The following is an 11,047-nucleotide window of genomic DNA, read 5'->3' as shown; positions in this document are numbered from 1 at the left end:
TCTGGGGTTTTTGGTTTCTTTGTTTCTTTTTTGGGGGGTTTAAAAAAAAACCTCAGACGAAAAAAAGAGAGAGCTTGTGAAGCGATAGCAACGATCGTAATATTACAGAAACGCCACCGATGACAATGGCTTGATACAAGTCTGCAGTAGTCAAGCCTCAATCGCGGTGAAGGTGAGATCTAGTCTAAACGGCTCGACAGAATAGGAATATGGAGCGAACACCACCGTCCGCCACTATCATGAATCATTTTGTTAGGAGGGATCATGGAACCAAGACCAGATGACATGGTCCGCCCCAAGCGAGCCTCAAAACGATCACTTACATGCTGCAACTGCAACTGCACAACACCACACAACACAGCAGAACAGTCGTTGTCAGTGACGGATACAAGATCCGCCGCCTTGTCAAATCAACTCACCCTTGCCTGGTAAAACGGTCACCACCGCACGTAGCGTCTCCCACTGTTGAGGAAGTGATCGAAACATCCATTTACCACCCCCGGCTCAGTACTCGTACAACGGATATTGGCAGGCCTGTGCGAGTTTTAAACATATTCTTCGCCATCCTTGGCATCCGATCTCTACAGCACAGCACAGCACAGCAGCACGGTACCAAGGAGAAACTGTCTCCCGTCGGACAAGACACGCATATACTGTGTACTGTCCCTATGGTTAGTAGGTTTATTACGTATGGCCTCTGTGGGTTTCGTCCTCGTGTTCGTTCCTTGATAATCAATCAATCAATCAATCAATCACTTTTCTTATTCCTCAATTCAGTCAGTCAGTCAGTCAGTCTCTCTTCAGCGGGGTCGTGTTGCGTTACATCGACCTCAGCTTCAGGTGCGCGATGCGCGTAATAATTCAAGGTGCCCTTCCATTAGTTGATAGCCTTGTCTGACTCTCCAGCGCAGCACACAAACTGCTTCTTGGCAGCCAACCCTGGCGAGCAGCAGGGGTTCGTATATTGCTTCGTAATTGGACGGTCCCTGATTTTGATTTGCACCTCGAGTTCCTTCAACCTCGTGGTTTGGATGTAATAATCCCACCCACAGTACCTCCGTAGCCTCGAGGCTAACATCCATCGCGCGCCGCTGCGCTGTGATCCGTGATCTTCTGGAGGACCGTGATTAGGTCCCAAGCTGTTGGCTGCAGCTAGCATACTACTACTGGCCCGGGCGTAGCAAGTAAACACGATCGGGGAGTTGGTCTTGTTGGTCTTGTTGCCGATGCATAATTCTTGGTGTTTCTGTATAAAGCAGCTGAAGTAAAGCCGCTACCAGGAGATGCTCCCCCAAAAGCTTATCAAACCCCAAATGTTTAGTTAAACAAGATCCGGTTTCGTTTCTCTCGCCTTTTGTTGGCCCCAAGTATCAAAACTCGAGACGAGTCGAGTCCAGATACGTACATACACATTATCCTACTCGGCCGGCTTGCACGGTGTTTGGTGGAGGGCATGTCATTGTAACCCTGTCGGCTATCGTTTCGTGATAGGTGGGTGCAAGATATGCCGTCCGTTTAGACGATGCGCACATGCCATCGACGCCTCGATTCACAAATTTTGCGGGACAACAAGCGCCTGTCTAATTTCAACATGCAGTGACTTGTTTGCACCTTTATTAATTAATTAGACTTTAGGAAGTTTTACCTTCATCTGTTGTTGTTTGGTAGGATCAGGGCAAAACAACTTCAACTCTGATATCATACACATCACTTCTTCAGCAGGAGCCTGCCATCACCTCACCAGCTCTCTGATCATGATGTTTCCTGTCTCAGAGCCACTATACACTACTACTCAAACCCATATAAGTTTCCTTACCGTCGGTTTCGGTTTGTACCTTAACAAAGCCTACTAATCTCGCCGCTTCGTTAGCTGCCGCCGCGCCCCAGGCCCAAGGTTCAGGGATCCCCCCTTGAAACCCGCTAACGCACTGGCGTAATTTCACCTCGGTATCAGGGATTAGTCCAAAAGAGATGGACATTTGCGAACTCTGTGGACCGTCCTCTGCTGATTGGGCGGCTTATTAACCTCAGAATGCCGGTTCAGTGCTTTCAACACTTTGTTTCTACCTTGTCCTTCGACAGACTCTGTCCTTATCCCTATTGTGGTCTTCTTGTCCAGGTTATGGTTCTGGCAATGAGTGTACCGTGCAGGGGAAACGAGCTGAGTTTGCGGCACAAACGGAAACATTCGTTCCCCCGTTACAGAAAACAAGAATGAGAAACACGGCCAAGCGAGACACAGGATGGATACGGATGCTTCGATCCCGCTGTCTTACGCCTCTCTGATCGTCGTCCTTCCTTGCAACTCTGAGTGATTTGAATACGACTGAATCTATTCGTCTACCTATTCTTAGAGAGAGCCCTGGCCGACGCCGACTAACACCGTGTCATGGCAAGATGATCACCAGGTGGTGTCGGGCGGTGAACCGGCCCTTGGTAGCGAAATGCTGCGTGTACAGTACATAGGTAGTCGATCTCACTCCCTTGTCCGAGATCTTTACGCGGCTTACCCACATGCATATCGTATTGCAGAGGATCCTTATGAAAGTATGCACTAGTCGGTACCTGCAGCAAGGCCTCTGCTCTGTGGCGCTAAACAAAACTGCGAATGCCTTCAAGCTTCAGATATCTGATGCACACTTCTAACATGACAGCGTCAAGAGAAACACATTCTCCAGCTCGGATCGAAACATTGCCGGAAACCGGGTGCTACTCTACCGAGTTGGCAGGAGGTCCCATGACGCCGGATAGCTGTCGTTCCTGTGTGAGCTCGAGTCTGAAGCAGCGATCAAACACGTCCAGATCCCGAAACTCCAAGATCTGAGATTCTCAGATAAGTTTTAGATAACCTCAGTTTTGAGTTTCTTCCATGCAACCTCGCATACGAAATCCTGATACATAATTCCTCGACTATTATTTACTTAATCCTTCTCTCTTAAGCGCTAAACATTACACATACAGCTGTCAAATGTTTGCCAAGTCGCAACACTTCCCTTCATAGACTTACCTCGGCAGTGTTTCAGGAGTCTGTGCAGACGAGATGGTCATAGCTGTTTGGATCCCGGACTGGGGGCCTTCAGGCTGTCCTGAGAAAAATGTTCTGGAACTTTGCTCTGCACGAGGACAGAGATGCAGCTATCGTGAGTTGTTAGTCAAGCGGCAATGGGCCGTCAAGATTTTTTATGGTGGGATATGCTTGCGAGAGAGCACTACGTCCAAGTCCACAAAACACATGCAGGGTTCCGTGTTGATGATAATTTCGTTCGGGTTTTGTCTTTATTGATTGTGCTACTAAAGTAAACTCTCCATAATATAAAAAGACTTTTTTTAAAGTCGTTTACGTGTTTTGTGAGATTACTCATGACACCGGCAGATTCATCTCGTGTTTGTTGAGGGTTTCTACTCCATGGCTAAGATACCTAAGCAATGCCTTGTGTTGTTGACGCCACATGTCTATCTTGCAGGGCTGGCGTTTCAATATTCACCGTTATATGGGCTTGTAGCTTGAAACGCGACCAGAATGTTTGAGATTCCCATCATCCAGTCCTAGCTACTGTATGTACATACCCAGAAGTTCCCCTACCCATTGGAAGCGTAAGGTAGAAGCAAGGGTCCTGATCGCTTGGCCCTACGGACGGCTCAAGAGGTGTCCGAAAATTTCGACCAGCTCTTGCAACCGGGGTGGTTTCACCCGCTGGCCTGACCCTCGAGGAACAAAGGTTTCGAAACTTGATAGTCTAATGTAACTCAAAAGAAGGCTAAAGCACCGATGTACACGAGCTCTGTTGTTGTTATCAGGATCTTTGCTCACCGCAAACTCGTATTGCGGGCGACAATTTTGCCTCGGAATGTATTTCCCCGATATCCATATTAAGGCGTGTATGTTTCGTTCGCATGGGGAGAGTGCCCCGTGCTCATCTTTTGTGCTTATTTTATTGTTGACGTGGGACATCAGGCCATCCCAGATTACAAGCGTGTTTCGAAGCGGGCGGGGATCGGCAATGCAGCTGGAGATGGTGGAGGAAGATGAACTCGATGGAGTTTGATGCCGGTGCCGGATCGTCGTGTGAATGTCGAGATTTGGTTGTCTCGCCGTTGTCTTGGTCTGGTAGTTCTGGTGCATTCGTCTTTATCAGAGCTTAATCTCAACGTTCGCCACCGTTAGGGCTCGAAGGATTTCATCTTGTTGTGCCGGGTAATCTACTAGAAGTCAGATCATAGGAGGAAGAACAGTCGGAGATTATAGAAAACATAGTCATTCTTAGCATCATTTTAGTTGGATTTTTTGCTGCGGGTGTACGAATCCAATCAAACCATGATGAACTTAGTTTCCTTCTATAGTTGATTTCATTGGAGTTTTCATAGTGATTTAATAATGTGCCTATTGGAGAACAAGGAGGAATTTCTCTTATGCCGCCTGGGAAGACATGTTGTGGAAGGCTTACCCTGGACAACGAAGATGAGTCGTCTTCTGTTGACATTCCAGATCAGTAGTAGTCTCATACGGTTACCATTCGGGGTATTAGCATATAACATAAAATTTCCCTAGCATGGTTGGTTTGAATAGGACACGTATCTTTGCCTGTGTGAATGCAGCTTGAGTTGGAGTTGTCCCTATCATAGTAAAAGGCGGCATCATAAGTGCGGTTGAGGAGAAATGAAAAAAAAAAAGGGGGGTCGATAGCCTCGACGGATAAACAGGCAGAATTACTTAAACTGCATTTCTACAGCTTCACAAACATTATATTAGGCCATATCCATTTATATTAATTGCCACCCGGACGATAGAACAAAAACCCCGAGTCCCGGATCCGACGAAGGAGGGACTTTAGAGGTACACAGATTCAATGTCACGATCTTAGCTCGAGACGCGACCAGATTGCCGGGTATACCCCATTGTGTACAGTACTTGTAGGGTGGAGAATTGGGGCAGATCCATCATTTCGAGAGATGCGGCTCTTGAGGCCAGCCATCCTCAAATGGCACGTACCGCAAGACAAGGTACGTAGGTTCAAGAAACGGTGTCGAGACTACATCTAGTACAGATCTGTCATTCGAAGTGGGCTTGCGTTCAACAACACCTCGTGGTTGTTGGAGATAAAGTAGGTATGAATTGATCGCGGAGAGTGGGGATGACACCTTGTCATCTATCAATAGAACGAAACACGTTGAAACCAACAAACATAGGAACGTGATAGACGATAGATGAATAGGTGCAATAGTCAAAAGAATAGCAGAGGACACGTGAAAGGACCGCTTTATCTCACAAAGGCTATCGCTGTATCACGCAATGCAAAATGACAGCACGTCACACAGATAGAGGTTGTCAGTGGCTGCTGGAACTGAACACGAAAACCTCACCAGAGAGATTTGATCAGTCACGACAAACGAAATAGAGATTGTAAAACACCGACAGCCGTGTAATTAATCGCCAACAGGGATTCATTGTCTGATGGGACGATATCGTGAGATTAGACCAGTCGGTGAATTATTAGACAAGGAAGGCCATTGACAGGGGAGAAACAGATCATGTTAGATCAAAAAGGTGACGTACGCGATGAGACTACCTAGACTCATTGAATTGAGTGGGATTGGCAATTACTGATACCAAGGAGAAATCTCTGCCACTCATCACTTGAACTGATTGAATGCCTGATTCTATGATAAACTTGTACGACGATAACTGAGGCTTGACCAAACGTGGCTTGGCAATTACCGGATCAACCAAAGAAACGAGACATTTTCATTAGCGGGCGGGGAACGAGAGCACGTACCTCTCAGTACTTGTTTTCGAGATGTTTCCTGCTGGAAGAGATAACATGCTCGTCATAAGCGCACTGTACGCCCCGACACATTTCATGTGGCTAAAGACAGTGTGATTATGGAGCCGAATTGTAAGCTATCCGCGCCTCGGAAGCGTCGGTGACCCACTTTTAGCGCAAGCGTCGTAGCTTTCTGTCACGCCTGCCCACCTCTTTTCGCCCATTCCATTCTCCCCTTTCCACCAAAAAAAAGGGTAACCCACGACTACCTTCCCCTCCCCAGGTCCCAGCGACTTCCAAGGTCCTGCCCGAGTTACTTTGCTTCGAGGTACCATCCATCGTTCCTCCATCCCCCAGACAGACCTGTCTACCTACGTCTTTTTAACCTGCTGCATTCAATCCACCCTCAGACTCGATCTGACGGAAACAGAGTTGAACTGAGGTGAGGTATCTATTGTACATCATCTTACAAACCATACCTTTCACGCCCAAACTTCATCCTCAATCAACCTAGCTGTGGATCCACTCACAGCATCTGCTAAGGCTGAGTGAGGTATCTATCTCTCTATCATTCTTCGATTGCGACCTGCGACAGGCGAGCAAAACTACTTGACCTGTGACTCGACATTCACTTTGTGTCGTCACCATCGCAGACAAACAAGACGCGCATTTGCTTGCTCGTTCCCCCTGGGCCTTTAACTCAAATCAAGTAAGCATTCTATTCTATATCGTGTTCCCTCGTTCAATGCCATCTCCTGGGTTTCATTATCACTCATTATTGTGTCTTAACTCGTCGAATTGAAAACTTGTACATATTTTTGAGCGCGCGTCCTGTATCTTCCGTCATTGCCGAGTTGAGATCACTCACTCTATTCACTCATGACTCAATACTTCACTATCACTATCAATATCACCTGTCGCATCGCATCGCATATACCTACCTACCCATTGTCTTGCCACGACCACAGTCCTACGTTCCTGTTCGCTACGTACCTCACATCACTCGCGTCTTATCGCAGACACGTTACGCGTGTGTCCGTCTGTCCTTTCTTTGTCTGGCTTGCTTTGCATTTTCCTGCCTCGTTATAGCCCCAGCCCCAATCAATCTCTTTTCGCTCACAAGCGTCTGCCTCGTTTCCAACCACCCCCAAAAACAACGGGGCACGCACTGCCAACCTATGTATTCAACATGGCTTCGCCGAGGCGCACGCGAAAAGCAGCACAGCATCTGACCGCGCACACGGTTTAGACACGTAGAGCATCACGCATATGCGATTCCGTTGAACTCGAACAATTTTCTTTATTTCCACTCTCACCACTTACACGCCGATACTGACCCAACCTTAACCAGCGCACAAACGTTGATTACAAGACAAAAAACCCTGATCATCACGACCAGTTGGTACTTGCGTGGAGAAATCGAACCGGCATCCCACCACATCACGTTTCAGTTTTTTTTTTACCAACCAGATCCCGCGGTTGTGTTTCCTGACGCCCTAAAAATCCCCTCCCAGCACAGATCTTGTTGAGTACTTCGCAGATACTCGAGATACTCGTCTGTACCTTTTTTGTATCGACGTGGTCGCCTTCACGATACTGTGACTGGTCACTGTCTAACTCTCTTGCCTTTTAACTCAACTATATTCACGGATCAAAGAGTCAGACTTTCGCCCGTGAGTACAAATACTTTCTCTATTGTCACCATCTGTACTCTTGGTTACCAAACCAAAAAAAGTTCCGCGTTTTGCGCCATCGCGCTTCTTGTGTTAATACGGAGAGAAGCACTATGAATCGCAACGCGATGCAGGCCAACAAGGTGGACCCAAGGCTGTGGTTACAGGTATGCTGCAAATGTTATGAAGCGACTATTGTCCTGTTCCTGTCGAAATTCGATATCGACAATAGTTGCGCAGCTCAGTTCAGCTCAGACCCTGGTCGCGTCACCCCCAGTTTGCGCGTGCTTCAGACCCACGTTGGTTGATACACCAGTCATGATATGCCGTGTTGTATCGCAGACGCTAGCGTCAGCGTCTCACGACTTTCAACTTCATGTTTCCTTGCTTATTGCCGATGGTTCTTTGATTGATGGCTAACTGGTACATTTTAGAACATGCAGCAGTGGCAAGTCGGGCCTGTCCCGGAGTATGTCTACACCAACTCTCACCAGCCAACCGAGATGCAGTAAGTAATACCTCCTTTGATGAACCCTTCTTTCTTGGACCAGGTACCACACCCTCTGTCGATTACAAGTGTAATACGACTCTTTTCCTGTTTCGTCACCGGGTTTCTGGCTTTATAAGGTCCTTAATCGGTGCTTCTGAATTGTGTCTCACGACCCATTTCACCACTGATAGACCTGACGCCTACCAAAGCTACACAAGTGACTTTCTCACATGAAAGCACTTCCGATGCCTGTAGCTTGTGGTTGTGTCGACTACCGAGCCCATTCATATCGATAATGAAGCCCTACGATTGGAAGCCACCCTGCTGACCTGCGTCTCTCAATAGCAACCCTCACCAGTACCAGAACGACATGACTCGTCGTCCTGAGAACATGGAATTCCGCTACGGCGCCCCCCAACCTAATATGGCGCCGCAGCAACAACAGCAACCTCAACAGCAGCAGCAGCAGCAGCAACATCACCCGGCGCCTGTTCAACCTCCTCCTATGAACGTTCCTCAGCAGCCTCCAAACGGCGCTGCACCTCCTCAGCAAGTACCTACCCCCACTCCGGCGCCGGCTGGTCGGTCACGAAAGAGGCCGGCACCTGGTGCTGCTGGACCTCCGGCCACAGCTGCTCCTCCTGCCCCTGTCACCCCATCTCAAGTTCAACCTCCTGTCGCAGCCCCTCCCCCACCCCAGGCGGTTCCTCAACAACCACAACAAGTTCAGACAGATGATGCGAACGCAGCACCAGTTGCACCTCCTCCAGCTAAAAAAAGCCGGACCAACACTCCCTGGACACCGCAAGAAGAGTTGCGACTGAAGCAAATGCGAGATGCTGGCAACAGCTGGGCAGAGATTGCCAAGGTAAGACATACGGTGTAACCTGGGTATGATTCATGTGCTAAAAATGACGTGCAGACTTTCCCTACCAGGACAGAAGGATCTGTCAAGAAGCATTGGTACAAGGTATGGTCGACCAGGAAATTAACAGGAGGATTGATGAAGCTAACTAGATTTAGGACATGCACTATGCTGAGTTTGCTGAGGACGAGGTAGCCACCATTAGCCCTTTACATTGAGCAACAAAGCTGACCTCCCCTTTATCAGAGCCAAGCGTTATTGAACGCCATCAAGGAGTACGAGAACAACAAGTGGAAGTCAATTGGGCAGAAGGTTAACAAACCTGCCAAGGTACGAACTCTCACACTCGGAGCTTGAGATGTAAGGTGTTGACATATGACGTAGGCTTGCGAACAGTACGCCAAAGAACACTTTCCAGGTACGTCTCGACTGCTCCGTTTCGACGACGGAGAGTGAACAATCGTTGATTGAAACTGACATACATAGATTTGTTCCCTAATTCCAAGAGATAGGGGGAGTCGCAAGGTGACTTTGGGGTCTCTTGCAAGTTTCGCACTCCTGTGAGAACTCGAGAGCAAGAAGATGATCTTTTACCCAAAATTCCCTACTGCAAAGGGAAAAGACTCAAAACACCAAAAACAAAGGGAAAATTAGCAGTGGCGTTCTGCACCATTTCTATGCGGGAAACTGTTTAATGTTTGTTAATTGTGGACTTGCCTCGAATGTTTATGAGGCATGGCGGACAATGCCTCACCGGCTTTGTTACCACTCTTTCGGATCGGATACGGAAAGGATTGGAACTGGGAACTGGCGCGTAAAGGTGGAAAAATTGAAGACGAGGAGCAGCATATGCACCTGTCGAACTGGCCTATAGGAAGAAGAGTGTTACAAAGGAAAGGGACTTGTGATATGGACGCGTCTGTTGGTGTAATGGGGAGAGATGAAGGAGGATATGGATGTCTGAGACTGAGGTTAAGGTTGAGGTCGAGGACGACGAAGCTGTTTCAAGACGGACCGAGTCGAAGGGAAGGAAAGGAAGGATGACGGCAGTGTGTGTTGTTTTTTCCCCATGTCTTTTTCCTTTTCGATTCTGGTTGTGAAAGGATGGGACTGTTCGATTTTAGGTTCGGTTACTTATACCCCAATGCCTGGAGTTGATTCCTTGCACACAAACATAATGGCCCTTTGAGTGACGCTTCGTGAACTGAACCAATTGCCTGTGATGAAAACATGATGTAGTTGGGGGGTGCAATGTACATATTCTGTATATTGGGCGATTCAGTGTAGTTTGTGAAGATAAAGCATTTGTTATTATTCTGTACCAATTAGTCTTGCTGCGAGAAAGTATTCCATTCTTGGTTGTCTACTGTCAGTAAGTTGGTGTTTGACAGGCCTGTAAGATTGGCTAGGACCGTGGCGTGTCCCCTGTGATGGGCGCTGGGCTACTTGTCGGGTACAATGGGATTGTGGCGGCGGGAGGGGAAGCGTTGTGTGACGGGGAATGGCGTGGCAGATGTAGATGTGACAACGGCGATGCATGATGGCGTCGAAGGGTTTTGGAAGCTTTTCGAGTGCCAAATCATCATGACATCCATCAATCCGTTGCTAGTGTGGTTATTGCATTGAGCTCTGGCGAGAAAGGTAAAATGGGCCGGAATGAAGGGGGCGGTACGTAGTATGATGGGCAGGGATGAGTCCATGACCTGAAATCTGGGGTGATATGGATGTTGGTTCGGAATGCACGAGCTTTGGACTCACGACTTGTGGTAATTATTATTAAAGTAGTTAGAGATACATTGAGGTTGTAAATGGAGTCGAAGCTGAAAGTTTAATATATATAGTAGGTGGCATTTCGGGTCTGAAGATCAAGTCAAACTCAATCGATTTAATTGAACTTTGTTGGCGAACGAGGGTATTTGCGACCGCGGTGCTACAGCTGGTAACAAAGTGACTGCTTTACTGTAGGTATTACAGAATGAGCACTGTTGCCCTGAAGACATGTTCAGTGGGCTTTATATCGGAGGATTCCATAGCATCAATTGCTCTTATTACGGCTGATATCTATACGATGATGCTCCTGATGGATCACCAAGACAGTCACATCGCCTCTGTTTAGGTGTATGGAGTTCAGGGGTCAAGCCAGGATCAGGCGCGTGATCTTAGACGAACCGATCACCAAGTTTGAGTAAACTCGAGCTGTCATTGGTCCTCTCTCAAGCTTGGACACTGTTATCTCTAGAGTGGTTTAGTGGGTTAG

At 47.8% G+C, this 11,047-nt stretch overlaps 1 protein-coding gene; it reads left to right on the top strand.

Annotated features, from left to right (window-relative positions):
- Positions 1–8,295: 8,295 nt before the first annotated feature.
- Positions 8,296–9,302, top strand: FFUJ_07687 (uncharacterized protein; the record flags this gene model as incomplete). XM_023577967.1 has 5 exons in its annotated part: positions 8,296–8,793; positions 8,848–8,895; positions 9,037–9,120; positions 9,175–9,208; positions 9,277–9,302. The coding sequence occupies 5 exons, from the start codon at positions 8,296–8,298 to the stop codon at positions 9,300–9,302; spliced, it is 690 nt and encodes a 229-aa protein (XP_023430945.1).
- Positions 9,303–11,047: the final 1,745 nt, after the last annotated feature.

The sequence above is a fragment of the Fusarium fujikuroi genome, chromosome FFUJ_chr05 (assembly GCF_900079805.1).
Source record: "Fusarium fujikuroi IMI 58289 draft genome, chromosome FFUJ_chr05".
NCBI lineage: Eukaryota > Fungi > Ascomycota > Sordariomycetes > Hypocreales > Nectriaceae > Fusarium > Fusarium fujikuroi.
Note: the sequence above shows the minus strand (reverse complement) of the source record. Positions and strands in the feature narration are given on the sequence as shown.